Genomic DNA, 21,741 nt, shown 5'->3' on the forward strand with positions numbered 1-21,741 from the left:
ATAATGCATCTACTGCAGTAAAAGATTGGCTTCTAAAATTAAAAGATATTTGCAGGAAGTCAAGGCCCTAATGTGAATGGAGCCATGTCAAATGGTTGGTTACTATGAAACCTCATTAAAGTAGATGTGGATTTGTATCATTCATGATATGGTCGTTTGGTTTATGTTAAGGTTATGGATATGCTATGGGTGGAGCCAACAAACCAGCAAAACCAGGTTAGTCCTTTCTAATGAAAAGACGCTTGTTTCTTTAATTAAATGTATAATGTAATCTACACTCAGTTCCAGGATATGGTGGCAATGGCCATGGAGCAAAACCAAATGGTGTGTTTTCACTCAATGTAACTGTCTAATGTAATTCTTATTGCATCTAAAATTCCTGTATTTACATTTGTACTAAAATCACTGACAGGATATAACGTGAACGGCGCCGGATCAATGAGCCCGAAGCCAGGTAGTTAAATTAATTCTGTTTTGATGTTTTGAGCATCCTAATCCGATTGGTAATTTTTTATTCTCAGGCTACACAAATGGAGCAGGGATCGGGTCGTTTGGAAGCAAGCCTAAAGGTCAGTCAAAAATTAAGGGTCAGTGAGCCGCTTTGAGATGTTGAATATTCCGTTTCTTCTCAGGTTATGGATCAGCTACAGCTGGAACTGGTGCCACAAAAGGAAATGGAGCAAAAACCAATGGTATTTATCATGATTCTCCAAAACTGGTCACTTTGCCATAACAATTTATTTTTCAAAGTTTAAAATGGAGCTAGTCTTGGAGGTTATTGAAATAAACTAAATTGTGCATTTTATGTAAATCCTTATTTTTGTGTGAAAGTAACGTTTGATCTGTTTGTCTGCTTTAGGTTATGGAGTTCCAGGACAAACCGCTAGAGTGGGGAATGCCGGTAATGTTTGAACAATTTTAGAACAGTCTAAAACCTTAGTTTTATCAATTATCTGAACAAATGTAATTGTTTGGCTAGGATATGGCATACCGAGTGGTAAGACAAAGCCTGCAGGTGGCCGAGGGGGACAAGGCCTGAAAGGAGGACTTTTTTCTGCTGCTCAGCCAACTGCTGCTCCACCTCAGGGCTTTGCTCCTCAGGGCTTTGCTCCTCAGGGCTTTGCTCCTCAGGGCTTTGCTCCTCAGGGCTTTGCGCCTCAGGGCTTTGCTCCTCAGGGCTTTGCGCCTCAGGGCTTTGCGCCTCAGGGCTTTGCTCCTCAACTGTCTCAGGGTGGTGCACCAATGGGCCAAAAGCCCAGTGATGCACTCCTGGGAATGATGACCCCAGACCAGTACCAGAAGCTGCAGGGCAAGGTCTTCAGTCCGGAGGCTCTGCCCCCCCAGGCCACAGCTGGGCCCGCTCTGGGGCCTCAGTACACCCTGCAGTCTGGCCCCACGCTCATGGGCTCAGGGGGTAAGAGCTCCAAAATATCTGGGGCTGCAGCGCTCCAACCATCTGCTTTGCCTTCACAAGGCAACTTACTGATTATTCAGACTACCTTACTCGTAGTGGGATGTCCTGCCGGTGCCTCTAACATACACATATAAAAATGTTAAATGTATGGCCTCTAGGTTAAGTGACGGTGAAGTACCTATGTAGTGTTGTAGTGACAGATATTGTTTTGGGACATATCCAGATTGAGGGGAAAAGCGAGGCAATTTATATGTAGTTCACAATTCGTACACAAGGCAATTCGAAGTGCTTCACACAACAGGAAAAAAATGCATTGAAATCACAAAGACATGACAGAAATCATAACCTTAATTTCTATTAATTCAATTTAAAAATTCTGACATGAATCATACATTTTGTCCGTGCTTAGTGATCCGCCATCTATTGGACCACACTGCTACTTTACCATATTTGACATTGCCAGCGTGACATTTGTCTCCGGGATGGGGACATCGCTTTTAGATTGATTTCCCATGTTTTGACCATCCCTTTAATACTGTAGTTAACAGTAAGTAACTCCTTGGAGGTGGCACATAAAACCATACTTTGAAACATTTTCTGTATAAAGATTGATATGTTTTAAGGATTATTATAACCTATGGAACAATGTTTCTATGGATTGACGTACGAGTCAGGTTTGTAGAGATGCAAATCCACTCACACTAGACTTGGTTTTCTAAGTTTTTAAAACTTCCAAAATTAAAAACCATGCTTTTATTTGTCTATTTTTTAGTTAAAAAGTTATATATTGGGGCTTTAATCAACCATGTAACGCATGGTGTGAGTTTTAATCCACTGACCGAAAGGGATATTTCACCATTTCTATCCTAAGAGATGCTTGTTCTTAAATTTCAGGGGCAGGAGGAATGCCAACAAAGGGACAAGGAGCAGGGCAGCCTGGTAAACCTTTGATCTATATAGTTAACCGAGTTGCAATAATTGTGTGCCAATAGTGATTGTTTTTGTCAGACTGTGGGCCCTCGGGTGTTTCCAATGGACAGTGGATGAAAATACCCAGACCTGGTAAATGGGAGGCATTAAAAACTAAAAGTATAACTTAAACATAACAATACTGTATGTATGTAATACTTTGATCCCAGAATATGGCGCTTATGCAGGAGCCGGATCCTCGCCACACACCAAAGGTACTTGTGTTTTGCTTTTGCATTAGGCTAGAACTATTTATAAGGCACTAACTATAAGTTACTATGCAGGTTATGGAGCAGGCGCCGTGGGTCCAAATGGATATGGCTCTAAGACAACTGGTAGGTATCGATGATGTTGTGCATTAGACCTCTAAGAACACACTTTATTTTATTTACAGGATTTGGAGCAGCTGCTGGAGTTAATTCAAATGGAGGAGCCAGTGAGTTTTCAAAATATTCCGTGGTTTTCTTTTTAGATCTTTATTTCATGTCTCATGTCTCTATAGGCCAGGGTGCAGGGGCATATGCGGGCATTGGACAGAACAATGGATTTGGAGCTGGTATGATTTATCCCACATAATATAAAGATGTTCGATTAACTTACTCATATTTACTGTTCCCTGTAGGTCTTGGTTATCCATATGCAGGGAAACCTGGTAATTGATTTATTTGTAGAATTAATGTATAGTAAAAATTTAAATCCTAACTGGCCAAGACTATGTTCTCAGGATATGGTCAGGGAGCGTACCGTGGAGCTGGTAATGTGTTTCTTTTTATCCCATTCTCCTGTATTGACTAATAGTTTTACAGCATATACAGTATACTGTATTTTCCCAGGTGGTGCTGGTGATGCTGTAAAGTCCAAGTCAGGTAGATGGAGATGTAATGTCATGTCAACTGTCAGTTTAGTCATGATTCACTTTTTTCATTCTTTGTGGCTTCTCAGGATATGGAAATGGCAATGTTGGTGGGGTACAGCCCGATTTTGCAAGTAGGTTTAAGTTTCAAGCTTTACGTTTATGCAGGTGGCAATATGAATAATTTCATCTCTAATTCCTTTTTGAAGGTCTTCAAGGCCAAGGAATTCCCTCTGTACAGGGCAAGTCTGGTATGACAGGGAATGCCAAACCCAGCTCATATACTGGAGACTCGCTGGGTCCTAGTGGAATTGATGGTACATTAACATATTTTAATGCATTACCTAAAGTGTGTAATATGAGATATTTATTGATTTTATGCAGGAATAAACAGATTTCAACCCCAAGCAGTGGGTTATGGGCCTGGTCAAAAAGAAGGTGGTGCATATGGTGGTAAGTATTTGATAATAATGGTAATAGTGAATAATATAAATAAGTTTTAATACCATTGAATTAAAATATGGTTTCTGTTTAAGGAATTGGTGGTTTGCCTTTTGGAGGTCAAAACCACAAATTTGGTGAGTGCATATTCTACAAAATAAATTACACAATGATAAACACTTAATCATAATTGCCATTATACCATGTATTAACGATTTGATGATTAATGATGGCTCATTTTAATCAATTTGTTCAGGAATTGGTGGTTTGCAGTTCGGAGGCAGTCCTTCCAGTACAGCAGCAAATGGAGCTGGAACATATGGTGTGTCCATTATATTTAAAGCTATACTCGCAATCAAAATGTGACAGTGTGCACTTTGCCTTTTGTAGGTAATGGCGTTGGTAGCTCATATGGACCAGTCACTGGAGGAAAGTCTGGAAAATATGGTAAATGTATTTTTGTTAGATGTAGTGTATTTTGTTTTCTTTATGCCGTAATTAACACAAGTCTCTGGTCTGAAGGATCAGGCAATAGACAACAGCATCTGGGGCTTGGCAGCACCACTAACACACCAGGCAAATATGGTATGTAGTTCTTTCGCTATTTTTATTGCATTCATTTTTGTATTGTTTTTGTTTGTGTGTAAACATTTATGTGGGATATATAGTATGAGATGCTACAATCTTTTCCTCAGGTTATGGCAGAATGCCTTACGAAATCCAAACAGCTGGACAGAACCCCAAAGCCAAATCTACCAGCAAACATGGTAAATGGTGCTTTTTATAGCCTAATCAAGTGAAGAGTTGTGTAAATTTTGAATTTTGACAGGCTCCGCTTATCAGCCCAAACCTGCAGCAATGGGACAGAATGGGCAGGCAACTGAACAATATGGCAGTAAATAACATTGTATTGATATTATTTTTTGTTAAACAAAACTGTTAAAATGGCTTGATTTTTAGATTTGGGTGGCAGCCAGGTACCTTATGCGGCACAAGCCATTGGAGCTGGTGCTGCAAAGTCTGCAGGAAAACATAGTACGTTTTCATTGCCATAAGTAATTTTTGTTTATTGTTCTAATTTGCATAAATGTATTTTAAGTGGGCCAGAGTGGATACAAATCTCAACCACTAGAGACATCTGCCGTCAGATCAGGTATTTTCATGTTATTCCTGTTGAATTTGGTTTGAACAAAATTTTATATAGCCAATATGTAACAATTATATATCTATGTATCAAATTCTGTTCTAACAGACTTCCACATGTCTGTTTTAAGTTAATTTTATATAAAGTACACTTATATATATCCATATATATTGTTTGTATTTTCTAAACAGAGTTTGCTGTACCCTATGACTCCTTACCGCTTGAATCAGACACGGGTGCAAAGTCCTACTGTAAGAAACACTACATACTTTTACTGCAAATGACTTAATCCTAACCCTGTTTTTAATCTTTATAGTCAAAGGAGAAAGCCCAACCCCAGCTGCTGCAGTAGAGGCGGCCTCCATGGACAGACGTGGTAGGTGCACAAGAAGGCCCTTTTATCATTGCTAAAGGTTTATGTTCAACTGCCTTGCCTGCCTGTGTTCACTGACTATCTTGCAGAGAATGTGGGCTACATTAGTGGACAAGTGCAGCCAGAAGGTAAAATCTCTACATATTACAATATAAATGAAGCTGCTTACAAGCATAATCAATTGATAACAAGCTCTATTCTGCTGCCCATAGTTGTTGCCTTCCCCGCTGCTCCCACCCCTCAGCCCTCTGTGCCCTACCCCTCTGCTGCACCCTACCTGCCTGTAGACGCTGCTGTAACTGCTTATGGAGCGGCTAAAGGCCCTGTTGATTCTGCCCCTGTCACAGAGTCCCAGGTGGCTTCTCAGGGACTAGAGCAAACTGATGAACTGCAGCAAATGCCACAACAGATACACATCCAGCAGCACCTCAAACTGCACTTTCACCCTCAAGGTACACATCTGGTCATGTCTGGTAATAGTGCAAAACTCAAAATACTGTCTTTAACTTTTAGGTGGAAATGATGACAAACATGATCTGAACGGCTTTTTTGGGAATGCAAATGGAAACGGCGGCTACAAAGGTATAACGCTACTGTATGAATCATAGTACGGTATATATTAAACATTAAAATGCTTTCTCTCCTTTTCCAGGTTAAGAACTGAAAATGTGATTTTCTGTCTTTGTATTTTGTGACCAATTGTGTTGAGGTATTTTTTGTATAAAACAATAGCTGTCTGTTTTTAGTGTTTGGTGTATAATTTAAATTGTCTTGCACTTCACATTTCAGTGTAAATGGGAATTATTTGGTTATCAATTGTTTTATACAACAGCTTCAGTCTAATTTATTTACCTGTGAGATTTCAAAACCCCTGCTATTCTGCGTACAGTGTTATTGATGCAAATAAACCTACCAAGTTCAGAAGAACCTCATTGTTTATCGGATTTCTTTTGCCGCATTTCTAAATTCATGGAAAATAAATGCACCATACTTGTATGTTTAAGAAAATACAGCATGCTTAAAACTTGACCATGAAGTTGATGAGCTAGTTACAACGTGCCATGAAGGGGGCAGCTGCCTATGTGGATGTGGCTGCTTGTGAGGATTACCCAGTATTATCCCTTAGTGTAAGAGCCTTGTGCTGATTGGCCCTTCTGAAAGCATGCCACTTGGCCAGCTCAACAGGAGTTGTCTACTTTGAACTTTACCTAGCCATGGATGTCTCTGAAGTACTCGAATCTGCAATAGTCATGATTGTATGTACAATCATGAGTGTGGCTTGTGGAGGATGTGATTTTATGAACCTCAGCTTAATGTAACTGCAAAGGGGGAGGACGTAGTCATGCTTTATAAAGGACCACGGCTCTTGGAGTTGGCCAAAACTCCCAATCATCTTCAGTTCAACAAATTTGTGCTGACGGGTTACCGGCCGGTGTCCACAGGACCAGAATGCCTTAGGAGCCTGTTCTACATGCACAATGAGCTGGGGAATATTTACACCCATGGTAAGTGTGTCTCGCTTTTTTTTACATCACTACCTTATTTTAAAACCAATGCATAGTGCATTACAGAATCCGTTAAGGGTGTAACACTAGTAATAGTATAGTAATTATTGGTGTCACAATATACAAGAGCTCTACATTTTCAGAGGGAAGTGAATATACAAAAATGAACTTGTACTTTCACAACCGTGGAGTTAATACTGTCATAATGCTATTGGGTGACATTTCGAGATTGTTGCATTCATACTGGTAAGGATAAAATACAAAACCTACAGGACTCTCACTTAGCCACTTAGCAGCATACCTACAGAGAATAATGAGGATATGGAGCATTAGCTGTAATCTGCCCTGGGAATCCTTGTCCTTTAAATATCCCACACTTAGCTGGGTCTTTAACAGGCTTCACTGACACTTTTCGTCTATATACAGTGCTGGTCTCATAAGTTGAACAATGTCCTAATGATTTTGTCACATCCAGATGTTGAATATTCGGAATAAAAAATTTCCATGTGCCTCTTGGAAGCTGCATAGCCTTGAATTTAAAAAACAGTAATTGGCCTATTATGCTGTCTAGAACATGTTGATTAACGTTAGCTCTATTACTAAAGGAAATGACTAATGTAAGCATTTGGCCCCTGCATCTGAATATTTTTTTTTTGGTGCACAGGTATCCCATTCTTCCTGTTCCTGGTGCTGCTGCCGTTCAGCATCCCCTGGATGGAGGTGGACTGCACGTGGCTGTGTGTGGCTCACTACCTGGCCTGCCTTAGCCCCACCATTGGCTCAGTGCTGTACCATGTGTTCATGAACCATATAGGGGGAGAACAGGTCTATGACACACTGCTCTCCCTGGACATGTTCGGGGTCTGTCTGGTGAATACACTGGGTATGTCTGTTTGACAAACTATGGGCGAACAACTTAATGCAGAGTGATAAACATAGCAATCTGGGGTGAACCAGGTTAAGGGCAATGATGTAGAGAGCTTTCCACCACTTGAAAAACAACTATAATCATATAGTCAACACTTAAATAATTTGTACCGTTACAAGTAAAAAATGGGATGGAATGTTTTTTTGATGCTCTGGGCATAAATTACATTTAGTTCCAGTGGCATGGTAGAAGGTGTAGTGGGGATTGTCATGGATCCTTTGCTCTTTTTCATTGCATTATAGGATCTATGTAATTACATACTAAATATAATTTCTCATTTATATATTTTTTGGGTCATCAGGTGCACTCCCCATCATCCACATCACCCTCTTGTGCTACCCCAACCTGCAACAGGCTGCCCTCCTGATATACATCTTACTGTCTGCTTATGGGATCTACTGTGCCACTACAGCGCACACCAACGTCCTGCGCCTCAGCGCTTTTGTGTGGCAAGGCCTGTTCCGCTTCGGCCTCTTCTTGTTTCGGGTGTACGGCAATGGTGTGGGCAGCCCTAACTCTATGCGCCTCTTTGTGATCATGGACTCCTTGGCTGTGCTGGGAGGTGTGGTCAATATCGTTCAGATCCCTGAGCGCTTCAGTCCAGGCCTGTTTGACAATTGGGGCAACAGTCACCAGATAATGCACATCATGGTCATATGTTCGATAATTTACCTTCACTGGGGCACACTTGAGGATTTAGCCTGGATTAAGAGCTACCAGTGTCCTTCCGAGTGAAACAAAGTGCATGTACTAACTACTAATGCTTTTAAATAGAAAACGACAATGAATGTAAAAGGTGTATATGAGAAGTTTCTGCTAATCTATTTTTTCAGGGTAATAAGGAGGAATTCAAACATATCAATCCTGATCATACTTGACTTAGTTTATTCAAGTGTAGTAGTTTTGGGTTAGGCAAAAGCTGATGACCAAAATAGATTTGAAAATGTTATTTAATACTATATTTATTAAATGTATTTTTATATTTTGCTGGGTGTCTTCTGTTTCTTAATCAAGCCAAGATCGAAACAAGAATCAAAAAGGTGGTTAAACAATTGTGATTTAATTGTTTTGGGGTCAAATGGTGCAGTATATTTACATTATTTTTTACAAGATCAAACGTGTTTTATCCAGACTTTGCAATTGTATTTAATTGGCATAACAGTATGGTTTTCTTATCTGTACTCTCCCCTCTAGTCTCTGCTCTTAGTTATCGTCAGAACTGCTGTCATCCTCTGGTTCAGAAAGATCTGCAATGGGAAATCGCAGGAGGGCTGCCACTCCACTCAGCTGAGTCAGTTCTGTAGACAAATCCAGTTAGGACAGGATATAAAAAAGTTGCTCAAAAATAACAGCTGATAGCGAAATGCAAAGATTTGGTATTACTTACGTTCACCAGACACATGTAGGCTTGAAAATATTCTGCAAGATCACAGAACACAAACATTACACAACAAAAAATTGAGGGACTGGAAGAGATTTTAATCTTGCATCTATACCAACAGAATTGTCCAGATGTTTTAATTTTTTTATAGACACATTTTACTGTAAAATATTCTGTTACCCCTCACCTACCTGACATTTCCACCATTGTCCCTCACATTGTCCACTAGTCGCACATAACGACTCCTTGTTGCGATATCCTGATGTCTATTCAAGCATAAAACAAAATGTACAAATAATACACCCAGTTTGGTACAAAATAACACTTCATGTCATAATGGTCTTTCCATACCTGAACAGCTTATCACTTATCAACAGGGTATCTACTGCCAATGCCTCAGCTGCTTTCTCAACATGAGCCACTCTGTCAGTAAAATTCAAAGATTACAGTTTTAGTGATGATTTAGAAAAAGACCACACTTTATTATGGACCATCACTTACCCATAAAATGCTCTGTCTGGTTCATGTTGAAGCATTTTGTAGAAGTCTTCCAGGGCCTTCACTTCTCCAGCAGCCTATTAGTATGAGTCATTATCATTAGTAAATACACCTCCTTTAACAGCAGGAATCAATTAGAAGATCAGTATTTACCTTTGTATCTGACAGTCTACTGGTTACAGAGGGATCCGAAAGAATTTCTGGGGGAATTGTACAGCATTTAGCACAAGCACAGACAATATACCATGTGTTTTATTTTATCTCGGAACAGCTCATACCTTTGAGAGAATACTTGTGCCCTGATGATGAATGGACCAACATGAATTTTGGCCTGTTTTCAAGTAGTATCTTAATGTCTTGTCGAACTGCCTCTTTGTAAAGATATGTGATAAACTGGTCTTTCACAAACCCAGGACTCCCCACAAGGATGCACTTCACCACTGTATGTGAAAATTTTGAAATATCTGTATGACTCATCCAAAAACTTGTGAAAAGGCCAATGACTACAAAGTAACAGCTTACCATCAAAATTGATGTGGCGAAGAATTCCCTGCATCACTGCCTCATAAAATCTCTCAAGTGCCTGTACAGATGACAGTGTGTTAATACTCTACTACTGTGTGTGAGACAGTCTTGTTTAAAAACAGGACACCTTCTCATGCTGAGTGCAACTGCCTCTTCTTTTGCGTGGAATAGTGAGCTCCACTTTTGCTCTGAGAAGAGTCATAGCCGGCGTTACCAAGACAATGTTTGCAAGACCCTCCTGCATCACAACAGCTGCCACGTCTGCCTTCTGCGCGACATCACAAGCCTGCTCTAAAGGCAAGGGAAGACAGTTGACTATTTGAAGAACGAGAAAAGTTAAATTATTATTTACCAATTCGATCCAGGTCAATACTATCCCAGTTTTTCTTTGCAAGCGTGAACTTCCTGTTGAGCTCAAGTTCAATTGTGTGGTAAGCTCCCATCTAAAGAGCAAGACAAATAGCCAAAACACAGCATGTTTAGGTGCTATTGTACAACAGTAAAATTAAATAAAATAAAAGTCCTTATTTTGCACCTTGACATACTGATTTTCCTCTAAATTGGTGCCTTTTACTCTAAGCTTGCAGGCCTGAGTGTCAAAGTCTATTGTCTCGACACATAAAGTCAAAGTGGTTCGCACTCTGGAACTGCCCACACTCCCTGTTGTGGACTCAGTCTGAACCTTTCTGAAATCAACAAATGACAGTGTCAGAGATGGAAACAATTCCTGTATTTTGACAACCCATTGTAAGATAAATGTAAAAGCAACCAAATTTACCGGATGGTTGAAGCTCTCAAGCTGTCACCAACTTGTAGTAAGTTGTAGGTGTGCCACATATCCTCAGCCTCCTCTGGCACCAATGTGACCTGACTGGAAGTACATATTATCAGTCGAATTAGTACCATGATCTTTAGGTGTCATTTGTAAATTGAACGTACATGTAATAATCTACATACTGGACATACATAATCATGTTTCCTTCTGCCTAAAGGTATTACATTAACGGCATTTTAACAGAAACGCAAAGACTTGTTCATCCCACATATGGACACACAACACCATTATCAACACGGGGCATGCTGTTTAGCCAGTTAGCATTGGCACAGCACAGCACAACCACTCACCCGGCATTATCTTTTTCAATGTCTTTTTGGATCAACTTCATGGTCCGATGTTATTGCGGTAACTATCATAAATAGGAAAAATGTGTGCCATTATTGTTTCGATAAACTATCAAAGAAGCCATGCTATATCTAAACTTAAAATGAATCACACTGCTACCAGGCTGTACGAGATTGCGTCATACCGTAAACGTCCACGGTTAACTTTCTTAGGTCACTTCCGGGGAGTAGCTCAACCCATGGCTCAAACGCACAACAAACACCATAAAACACACGCAAACACGGGGCCTGGAACAAAAATAACTTAGCTGCAGTTTTATCTGTTCGCCATACGGGACAAAAGTCATACTTGCATGTTGTATTAATAGAATATATGCTATTATTCAACGTTTACGTTTGAGATAAGCAAATCCTGACAGGCGCTCAAAATATCCAATCAGCAGCAAGAATAATCCTCAAAAGAACCCGCCCATCGATGTGAACAGCCAATGGGAGCTTGAGAATGAATGTGCGCCGCCGCTAACCGTTGTAGAAGCTAGGCTCTTTTTTGTCGATGGCGTGGTGCTAGTTGCTACGCAGACAGATCTGGCAAAATAAATCGATTGTTTTTTTGAGAGTTGTGGCGTTCAGAATTAGCTTAGTCGATTAGAGAAACTTTTAAGTACATGTTAGCAAACAAACATTTAATAGTCCTTCAACTAGCCTCGGTTTTGAGGTTGCCATTTTTGTCCCAAGGTTAGCTAGCTAGCTCCCAGCGATAGCCGATTATTGCTAAAAAGCCAAACGAAACGTAATAGTGAAGTTAATTCGTTCAAAACTTCGTAAAAACGATTACAACAATAGCATGGCCGAAGCTGATAAACTAAACATCGACTCTATTATACAACGTCTGTTGGAAGGTAAGCATTTAGCTCAGTATTTACAAATGTAGCCATCTAAGCTAACTTCACTATCAGGCAATAGCGTACTGCATTGACCATAAAGCCTGCACCTTACTTTTATTGCTAATGCCTCGATCACGCGCTTAAATCCGTCTTGACTGGAAAGTTTTAATATTGACCTAACGTTGGTGTGTTTCATAAATTATAACTAACGCCTAATACTTGTTTTTGAGTAAATTGACTAAAATGTCTACAATCGGTAAAATTTTGTTTTTTTTAGTAAATTCTTGTGTCCCCTTGAACGCCACGAATTCATCATTTTTACTGAAATGTTACCATATTAACAATGTTAACATATTTGTATTGATCTCATGCTTTGTGGAATTGACCCTCTGTTTTTGTCCGCTCAGTTAAAGGTTCAAGACCTGGAAAAAATGTCCAGTTGACAGAAAATGAAATTCGCGGACTGTGTCTGAAATCCAGAGAAATCTTCCTCAGTCAGCCAATCCTGCTTGAACTTGAGGCTCCTTTGAAGATTTGTGGTGAGAACAGGTTTTAATTTGCATTGTTTTCACAAACACACCTTAATACAGTGCCAGCCTTCCTGATGTTATGCCTCCAGCTTCATCCGTTTTCCTCATGTGTACACATCATACTGGCACTGTGTACGAGCCACTCCTGTGGCTAGATATAGCTTCTCTAATGCTTTGTTTGTTTAAACAGGTGATGTTCATGGACAGTACTACGATCTGCTTAGGCTTTTTGAATATGGGGGCTTTCCACCTGAGAGCAACTACCTGTTCCTGGGTGACTATGTAGACAGAGGCAAGCAGTCCCTGGAGACCATCTGCCTGTTGTTGGCCTACAAGATCAAATACCCGGAGAACTTTTTTCTGCTCAGAGGGAACCATGAATGCGCATCTATCAACAGAATATATGGCTTCTATGATGAATGTAAGTGTGTTGTCTAATTTAGGAATTTGTCTGTTCTATACTTTTTCTAGACACGCCCACAGTCTTGACTCGGCACGCAAAGCTACAGCCCGAAATGCGCACCAACCCTAGAGCTGAATCTACTGATAATTTTGTTCTCCAAATGAAAGCATGTGCTGTTGAATAAGCTTAGTGCCCAGTTGTGAGAAAAGCTGCAATAGTGCTTAACTGTAAATCGGTACAAAAGCTCGAGGCTAACAAGTGTGATCGGGTAGTAATTGTGCCTCTCCCTTTCCAGTGCTATGTGGCGCACAATGTAATATTTGTTGAAACTGCAGAGGTTTTATGGTTTTTGAGATAAGATTGTGACAACGTTGCTGTTTTTCTACAGGTAAGAGGCGGTATAACATAAAGCTGTGGAAGACCTTCACCGACTGCTTCAACTGTTTGCCAGTCGCAGCCATTGTTGATGAGAAGATTTTCTGTTGCCATGGAGGTATTTCATTCACTAGTTCATTTGGCTCTCACTCAAAAGCGTGTACGTGTGTGTGTGTGTGTGTGTGTGTGTGTGTGTGTGTGTGTGTGTGTGTGTGTGTGTGTGTGTGTGTGTGTGTGTGTGTGTGTGTGTGTGTGTGTGTGTGTGTGTTTGTGTGTCCTATGGAGACTGCCTATTTATTTCAGATTCATTGAGTTGAGGCACTATGTTAACTTTTTTTCTGATAACATTTTAAATATAGAGGATCAGATCTACGGCCATTTTAATGATTTAGTTAATTGAAAAGTGTTTTCTTGGATTAGAGTGCCTTTCTGGTTATGATGCCAGTGACCAAGAGTGTTGTGATGCGTACGTTTCATACTCTTCTGTCAATACTGAAGGATAATATTACTGTATCTGACACCCTAATGATTAATAAAACCCCTAATTTGTTATGTACTAGAATGTGATTTTCAATGCAAAAAGTTTGTCGTGTGATCTCCTGCAGCTCTGATAAAGATCAAGATAATTCTAAAACTGTTCAGGAAAGGTCGTACTTAATCCTATTTCTGTTCTTTCATTATTGATAACTGCTCTATTGAAAGATATTGAGTATCTTTCAGTATTGTTATTTCTGCACTTCAAATTTATTACTAGCTCTGTATACATTGAGATCTATAAATCTGACCAGCTTGTGTGCATTATGTACTCTGCTCTCAACGATGGGCTGCAAAACATGCTCCCAGAAGTTTGTTGCATGTTGTACCAAAACTTATTTTTTTAACCCTTCTTCTGTAGGCCTGTCCCCTGATCTTCAGTCTATGGAGCAGGTGCGGAGGGTCATGCGTCCCACCGATGTGCCTGACCAGGGCCTCCTGTGTGACCTGCTCTGGGCTGATCCAGACAAAGATGTGCTGGGCTGGGGAGAGAATGATCGCGGGGTGTCCTTCACTTTTGGAGCTGACGTGGTTACAAAGTTCCTCCACAAACACGACATGGACCTCATCTGTCGGGCTCATCAGGTTTGTACACGTCTAGACTCGGAAATGACACTTTAACATGGTCTGCAACGTGACACCACGATAAACTTGTGGTCTGTACTCTCTATGAAGTTGAGATTTTTATTAAAAGTACATATTGATATCTTCTGTTGCAACATTTGTCAACAGCTGTAAATTATTTTTCCTCCTCGGCATTGTTTGATTTCCCTAATGAACGTGTAGGCAGGTTCTGAATCTATATCTTTCCGGAGGTAGAGTGATAGACCTAAATAAAAATAAGCCCTTAAATGTTTTTTTTAAATTTATCACAATGACTATGGAAATATCTGCTTTTCCCTCCTTAACTGGGCCTATGCCATTGTTAACAATGGCAACAGTTTAAACTGTGATTTTATGAAGCTCATGACTTGAGAAATAAAATATTGAAATATAACTGACAGTACTATTGTATTTTGTCATTTCAGGTTGTTGAGGATGGATACGAATTCTTTGCAAAAAGGCAACTGGTGACGCTGTTCTCTGCACCAAACTACTGCGGAGAGTTTGACAACGCAGGGGCCATGATGAGTGTAGATGAGACACTCATGTGCTCATTCCAAGTAAGAGACAAATCTGTTTTGTTTGGTACTGCGTGATTTAAAATGTGCATGTTTGTGGCTAAACCTTTAATTTGCACCTCTATTTACAGATTCTTAAACCTGCAGACAAAAAGCTGTTCTATGGGGGCGGAGGTGGCATGGGCTCTGGGCGCCCGGTCACCCCTCCGAGGAAAGCCAAGAAATGACAGCAGTAGTTTGCCCTTGACCCATCCCTCTTGTCCTCTCTACCTCTTTCTCCTTTTTTCACCAAACAGACAGAAATCAAACCTATACCCAGGGCTTTTCCTTTTTTATCTGTACTTCTTAAACATGTAATGTTACAAGTGGTCTGAATGTGTGCGTGTGCAGATAACGGTGGTCTGCCAATGAGCTTACAAATCATGTGTGCACATGTACGTTTTGTGTGAGAGCATTAGAAAATTTATACTTTCCCCGTTTTACCACTCTTCCTGTGGAAAGGCTGAAACCACATGCGTCTGTGTAGTAATTGTGACTGAAAGGCAGGCTTTGAGAAATGACCTGCTTGCAGAATGTGTGAGTGTAATAAAGGAGGGGAAGTCTTTTGTTTTCCCTGTCCTCTGTACTGTAAAATCTCTAACACGAGTGTGCATGTGTGCATTGGGAGCATGCTCAGTTTTTGTTTGTCCCACATAAGGACAGGCCTGTGCCCCACACACACATTTACACTACACTTCAGATTCATATGAGCCAGAGCTGTTAAAAAAAACGTACAGTTTAGGTTTGTACAGATTTGATTACTTGAAAGAGATTTTTTGTGAATTCGTTTTGTAGTCTTTCATCAAGTTGACCAATAAAGCGAGAATCAAGCGAATTGTTTGTCTTGTATTTCAATCTTGCCTAATGGAAGTATTTTTTTAGTCTCAAATATATTTTAAAAAATTCTAGGTGAATACTGTACATTGTAATTGCATCTCCACCAAATGAAACAAGATTACTGGCATAAATGTAACTTAAAATGTAGAAATAAGGCATTTTATGCAGTAAAATTAACAATTGCATAGACTAAAATATGAGACTGATAGAGCTCATTAAATGTACATATTTTTAAAATTTGATCAATTCTGCAGAACCTTAATATCTGGATGCCACTATAATGGAGGTCTTGGTCTCAAGAGTGTGTTGGCAATAACGTTATTTTAGCAGCTTTCCCAGTCAAATCTGAGTGAAATCAATGGAATCTTTATTTACTCAACAATTTCTCTGTTGAAAGTGAAGATTTAGATCAAGGGACAGACAAATAAAATCCATGTATTTAGCCTCATTTGAATCTTTAGTGCTAGTATTCTTTTAATTTAGTTTTTTGCTCTTTGTTCTTCTGTTTTATTTGCTTAATTGCTTAATCTTTAAAAATACAATGCAACTAAAACAATTCTAGACTTAGAATTGTTTTTGGTAAGAATGGGTGAAAAGGGGAACGACATGCAATAAATAGTCGAGAGCTGGATTCTCACGACAGGCACAGTAGATTATATTATGTGCAGTCCACTAGACCACGGGCCCTGCTGGCGCTTTCCACCACCAGGTGGCGCTGTTGAGCCCTCATAGATCCTTGACCTTGCTCCCACAGTCAAAGGTTCCTACAAACTAAATCATTGTTCTCTAGTTCTATCAAAGAGCAAGCCAGGCTTCAAGATACAACTTAAATAACTTGAATATAAATTAATAGTAATTCCATTGTGTCAATTCAAATAATGTCCTATGCCCCTGCTCTATTGATCCACGTTGGTGTGGTCTATTCTATTTTTGTCAAAAAGTATCCCATTACTTTCTTTGGCATTTTCTCCAGCTCTTCACATTCATTCATTCATCTTCCTCCTGTTGCTTGTAAGACAGTGCTCCTCTGCCAATATCGCACTGCACCACAGTTAACATGATTGATATTTATACTTGATTTACAGTTAAACATTGACTGATTTTAACTTTACCCATGGTACCGAAGGTCACACTTGACTTGATTTCAGCTGTGTTTTATGTGAGGCTCCGCAGTCATCTTTATAGCAGCCTTGCTCACAACGCTATTTGTCACTTGGAGGCTCAGATTCTCAACATGGAGCTTCTTCAGGATTAAGTTTCAAAGTTTTCTGTCTTGAGAACGCAAAGTGACCTTGTTCCTGCGGTATCAAGTATACGCTGAGTCACTTTAAATAGAAAAGAAAAACGAATTGTGAGGAAAACAATCACTATTACTCACAGTTTCTAATTAAACCATTAACATGTGGACATTGGTGCTTTGTTTGTTTGGGGACATCACATGACCACATTGTCCATAATCTAACTTCTGACTGACTGGAAATTTTATTATTATTCATTCAGCCAATTTATTTAAAAGGACAGATTTGTTTAGTTAGACATATGCTGAAAAGTCTTGGACTCAATGACAGTCATTAGCAGTGCATATCTTTCCTATAATATGCACATGCAGCCAAGTGAAGGACTCTTTGTAGGGGCCGGGAACACCGCATTTAACCAAGAGGCTCCCCTGTGGCTTAAATGTGTAAGTGTAAAGAATTGTGTGAACAACCAGGACACCCTGGGCCCATTAGTCCACACCTTTACCAATGGCATGATGCTGTTAACTCCACACGCCAATAGATGTGAAGTAGAGGGAAACCACATTATGAGCCTCAACACAGGCACAGAATTCTGAAATTAAAAAGATGCAAAGCTGTCGTTGTGCCATACCCTGCAGCACACTGTCACCTGCTCTATTTATAACCTAAGAGGAATTCTGGATTCAGAGACTCAGCTGCCACTTCTATTATTACTATTAGCTAATACTGTAACAAGTACCCCACTAACACCAGCACTGGACCTGCTTTATCCACTACCTTATTGCTCACTATAATGATGTCTTCACTGTCAGTCTTGTCATCTCATGTTGTTTCAATGATTTATAGACAGTGAATCAATGAGTACTAAACGTAATTATATCACATGTGGTGGAATGTAATGTAGACCATCTGTAACAGTTTTGTTTGCATCCATCAACATTTCATCAAGCTATCTTTTTAAAAGCACAGACGTGTAACATCAGGCAGTCCAGACAATGCAGCCATACTGTGGCCCCGGGCCCTCAAGGGCCTTATAGGCCTTATCCTCCTCCTCTGCAGTTATTGTAGTGTCTGTATTGTTACACTATTGATTCATGAATGAATAAGTCTTTGTTACAACTTCTCACTGTGGGAAGGTCCTATTTACCCGGTCGTGGTGTTCCCTTCTTTTCAAATATATAAATAATCACATTTAAGGTCTATTTTAATATATATATTTATTATTAACACTGAATAAAGCTCAAGCACTTGTTTGCACGTAAATGTGTGTGTGTGTGTGTGTGTGTGAGTGTGTGTGTGTGAGTGTGTGTGTGTGAGTGTTTGTGTGTGTGTGTGTGTGTGTGAGTGTTTGTGTGAGTGTGTGTGTGTGTGTGTGTGAGTGTGTGTGTGTGAGTGTGTGTGTGTGTGTGTGTGTGTGAGTGTGTGTGTGTGTGAGTGTGTGTGTGTGTGTGCGCGTGTGTGTGTGTGTGAGTGTGTGTGTGTGAGTGTGTGTGTGTGTGTGTGTGTGTGAGTGTGTGTGTGTGAGTGTGTGTGTGTGTGTGTGAGTGTGTGTGTGTGTGAGTGTGTGTGTGTGTGTGTGTGAGTGTGTGTGTGTGTGAGTGTGTGTGTGAGTGTGTGTGTGTGTGAGTGTGAGTGTGTGTGTGAGTGTGTGTGTGTGTGAGTGTGTGTGTGTGTGTGTGAGTGTGTGTGTGTGTGTGTGTGTGTGAGTGTGTGTGTGTGAGTGTGTGTGTGTGAGTGTGTGTGTGTGTGTGTGTGTGCATGTTCTGAGGCCACTGATGCCGCTGCTTGTACAGAACATTCATTCCAGATTGAATACCAAACTTTTGTCCTTGCTTTGTTAATGACATTATTAGCATTTTGGATACTGCGTTCCAGTCTAAATTAGACTTTCTTGGCTCCACAGCTTTTAGTGACAAATGTTGCCATGTCCCTCTCACTTTGCTTGTGTCGTGCGAGTCAGCAGACAGACTTAGTTGCATAAGATCGCTGTGCGTACAGCTGCAGCCCCTTGGTACTTAACACTTGTGCAGAACTGGGAACAGAGATTGGGTTCGCAGGCTGAGGAGGGAGTCTGGCACGAGGGTGGGGTATGTTAGCGCCACACTGGGGTTGAAGGTGATAGAGGGGGGGTCCCCGCTTTAAGGGCTTTAGAAGAAGTGGTAGTCCCGCACACATGCTACTGAAACCAATAAGCGGAAGATGCAGGCAGCACACAGCACAGGAGTAACTTTATCCTAGTGGGATATTGGGTTAAATGTCATGCTCTGCTCTGAGGGAGAGACTGACTGGCCGACCCCATCCCAGCCCCAAATCTGACTTTGAGATGAAATTATACAGTTGGTCAGTGTTGGTCAGTGCACTGTAGATCAGACAGTGGATGTCCAGTGTGTCGACATATCAACATTGGATCAGTGTTCATGACATAAAATCCCACTGTTTAAAACCATTTATTTTCAACGTGTTGTGTTGTCGCCATCAATGAAAAAGTTCTAGCAGCTGTTAGTAGCAGCTGACTGGAAATGTGAAAACTCCTAATTTAGTAAGTCATACACATACTGTGGAGCAACAGGGGTAGTGTACTTCTAAATAGTCACGTTTTCCTAAGCCACATGAAGGTATAGAGTATTGAGTATAGGACTAACAAACGTGTACTGTAGTTGTAACACACACAACCCTGTAAATAGGGTAAATATGAGGCTAAAACACTTCTATCTACATAAATAGCAGGTGAAAATTACCCTCTAATTTTCTACTTATATTTTCAACTTGTACACAAACTGCAACTTGACTGATGTAAAACTCTAACAAACATTTTTCACATGCACTATTACATCACATGATGTAATTACTAGAAAAAAACATGAGAACCTGTTATATGCAGTGTGCACTTAAACCTTTCAGAATATGGTTTAGTGCTGCCTGGTGTCTGTGTGGTTAAGGCGACAGCACATATGCCAGGCTGTGCAGCCGGCCACAGTATCGTGATTTTGTGTCTCAGCTCTGACAGTTTTCTCTCTTCTCTTTCATCCCCATTTCATGCTGAGTTGTCATGTCTGGTAAAGCCTACGGGCCCAAAACATATCCTTAAATTTTTAAATTTAAATTTAAATAATTAATACAATGATTATAATACACATTCATGGTAGAAAAACACAGGGGTGTCAAACACTCTCTTGGTTTCTTGGTTTCTTCCATAAGTCTTCTTTTACGGCTTTAAAAAAAAAAAAAAAAAAAATCACACATTTGATTTAATTTGATTTGGAAAGCGAAAAACATGTATTCAACTCATGTTTTATTTGGCCCACAAAGGCTCTTAAGACGGTTGATTCAAAATTCAGCCAAACGATGCAAATATATACCGTGTTTTCCGGACTGTATATTGCACTTTTTTTTCCTTCATAGTTTTGGACTTATACTCCAGAGCGACTTACTGTATATGTGATATTATTCGTTATTTTCACACCGGCAACCGCAAGAGGGCGCTCTAGGCTGTAAGCGATGCAGAAGAAGAATCCTCCACCTCTGGAGTTGTTTATAAGTGACACAGAGGAAGAAGAATTCAATGGGTTTAGTGATTGTTAAACTTGTTAGCATGTTCTTTATGCTATAGTTATCTGAATAACTGTTAATATGTTACGTTAACATACCAGACACTTTATTAATTCATTAAATGTCTGTTATTGGTCTTGGATTTTATAATAATAATAATAATACATTTTATTTATAACACACTTTACATTCGAATGGAACCTCAAAGTGCTAACCAGACATCAAATACATTTCCCAAAAAAAGAAATGCTACTTATACTCCGGTGCAACTTATAGTCTGGAAAATACGGTAGATATAAATGTATATTCTATACATTTGATCATGTAGGCTAATCAATGAGAATTTTGGTTTTCATTTGTGCATCAAAAAGCGGTGACAGGACCTGGCCTTCATTTTATTTTGATGTTTTTTATTAGACAGGAAAGAAATGGGGGATGAGAGAGAAGGAAGAACAGGCAGGATATTGTCAAAGTTGGGATTTGAACTTACAACACTGCGGCCTGGTGTATGTGTGCAGTGCCTTAACCACTCAACCACTGGGCAGCACTTGAACTTTATTTTAATGAACAAATCATTTTCTTTTTGGTTTTAGCTATTCCCATCAACACCCATCTTAATCAACGTTTTAATTTAGGAAGATTTAACTCTTTGTCTCTTTGCCCGAGGAAGCATGTGAATTGAAACTTTGTTGTAATCCCTATATCAGTATCAAAGTCGGCAGTAAATGGGTCAGTGTTGCCGTAGCAGTCATGACAATCTGTCAGATTATTGATCAGCTGCAACAACTGGGATTTCTTTGTAGAGTGTTGGTTGCGCAATCCTGCTGTCGGTTTACTGCAGGTTACTGCGGTTAAAACAAGTTGTAAATCAAAGGTTGCTTCTTGCCACTGTTTTTCTTCTTGTCTAAATTGGGGACTATAGTATAATTGTTATAGAAGACAGCTTGCTCACAAGACATGGAATATAGCAAGCCCTAAAACTACAAACAATTACAAAAATATGTTATGATAATTATTAAAACAGTTCATAAGAAGTGTTTGCAGAAAATTATTTTCAGTGGTGGTGGCTTAATTTTAA

General features: G+C 39.9%; 5 protein-coding genes across 5 annotated transcripts; 4 read left to right on the forward strand and 1 right to left on the reverse strand.

Moving 5' to 3' along the window:
* The first annotated feature begins 56 nt into the window (after positions 1–56).
* LOC140368756 (uncharacterized) lies at positions 57–1,577 on the forward strand. Its single transcript, XM_072455817.1, has 9 exons — positions 57–94; positions 172–216; positions 289–324; positions 413–454; positions 522–569; positions 633–692; positions 860–901; positions 980–1,474; positions 1,573–1,577. The coding sequence occupies exons 1-9, from the start codon at positions 85–87 to the stop codon at positions 1,575–1,577; spliced, it is 783 nt and encodes a 260-aa protein (XP_072311918.1). The 5' UTR covers positions 57–84.
* A 1,729-nt stretch (positions 1,578–3,306) lies between these two features.
* cmn (calymmin) lies at positions 3,307–5,935 on the forward strand. The gene is made up of 17 exons (XM_072456076.1): positions 3,307–3,370; positions 3,446–3,553; positions 3,621–3,689; positions 3,773–3,814; positions 3,934–3,999; positions 4,068–4,124; positions 4,200–4,262; positions 4,373–4,444; positions 4,507–4,572; positions 4,638–4,712; positions 4,777–4,830; positions 5,013–5,072; positions 5,138–5,197; positions 5,284–5,322; positions 5,407–5,646; positions 5,708–5,776; positions 5,847–5,935. Exons 2-17 carry the CDS (start codon positions 3,490–3,492, stop codon positions 5,849–5,851), a joined length of 1,101 nt encoding a protein of 366 aa, XP_072312177.1. The 5' UTR covers positions 3,307–3,370; positions 3,446–3,489; the 3' UTR covers positions 5,852–5,935.
* A 438-nt stretch (positions 5,936–6,373) lies between these two features.
* On the forward strand, positions 6,374–8,493 carry LOC140369309 (progestin and adipoQ receptor family member 4-like). Its single transcript, XM_072456605.1, has 3 exons — positions 6,374–6,699; positions 7,364–7,582; positions 7,929–8,493. Exons 1-3 carry the CDS (start codon positions 6,537–6,539, stop codon positions 8,360–8,362), a joined length of 816 nt encoding a protein of 271 aa, XP_072312706.1. The 5' UTR covers positions 6,374–6,536; the 3' UTR covers positions 8,363–8,493.
* Positions 8,494–8,673: 180 nt separating this feature from the next.
* pelo (pelota mRNA surveillance and ribosome rescue factor) lies at positions 8,674–11,318 on the reverse strand. Its single transcript, XM_072456381.1, has 13 exons — positions 11,157–11,318; positions 10,810–10,902; positions 10,567–10,717; positions 10,384–10,474; positions 10,159–10,322; positions 10,029–10,089; positions 9,785–9,946; positions 9,660–9,706; positions 9,510–9,583; positions 9,360–9,431; positions 9,200–9,274; positions 9,015–9,046; positions 8,674–8,925 (listed from the first exon to the last, which is right to left on the reverse strand). Exons 1-13 carry the CDS (start codon positions 11,195–11,197, stop codon positions 8,831–8,833), a joined length of 1,158 nt encoding a protein of 385 aa, XP_072312482.1. The 5' UTR covers positions 11,198–11,318; the 3' UTR covers positions 8,674–8,830.
* A 345-nt stretch (positions 11,319–11,663) lies between these two features.
* ppp1cab (protein phosphatase 1, catalytic subunit, alpha isozyme b) lies at positions 11,664–15,874 on the forward strand. The gene is made up of 7 exons (XM_072455644.1): positions 11,664–12,052; positions 12,445–12,576; positions 12,758–12,988; positions 13,359–13,463; positions 14,241–14,464; positions 14,908–15,042; positions 15,132–15,874. Exons 1-7 carry the CDS (start codon positions 11,998–12,000, stop codon positions 15,225–15,227), a joined length of 978 nt encoding a protein of 325 aa, XP_072311745.1. The 5' UTR covers positions 11,664–11,997; the 3' UTR covers positions 15,228–15,874.
* Positions 15,875–21,741: the final 5,867 nt, after the last annotated feature.

Source organism: Eucyclogobius newberryi, unplaced genomic scaffold (assembly GCF_026437365.1).
Source record: "Eucyclogobius newberryi isolate DKJ021-1_F unplaced genomic scaffold, fEucNew1.0.hap1 SCAF_20, whole genome shotgun sequence".
Taxonomy (NCBI): Eukaryota; Metazoa; Chordata; class Actinopteri; order Gobiiformes; family Gobiidae; genus Eucyclogobius; species Eucyclogobius newberryi.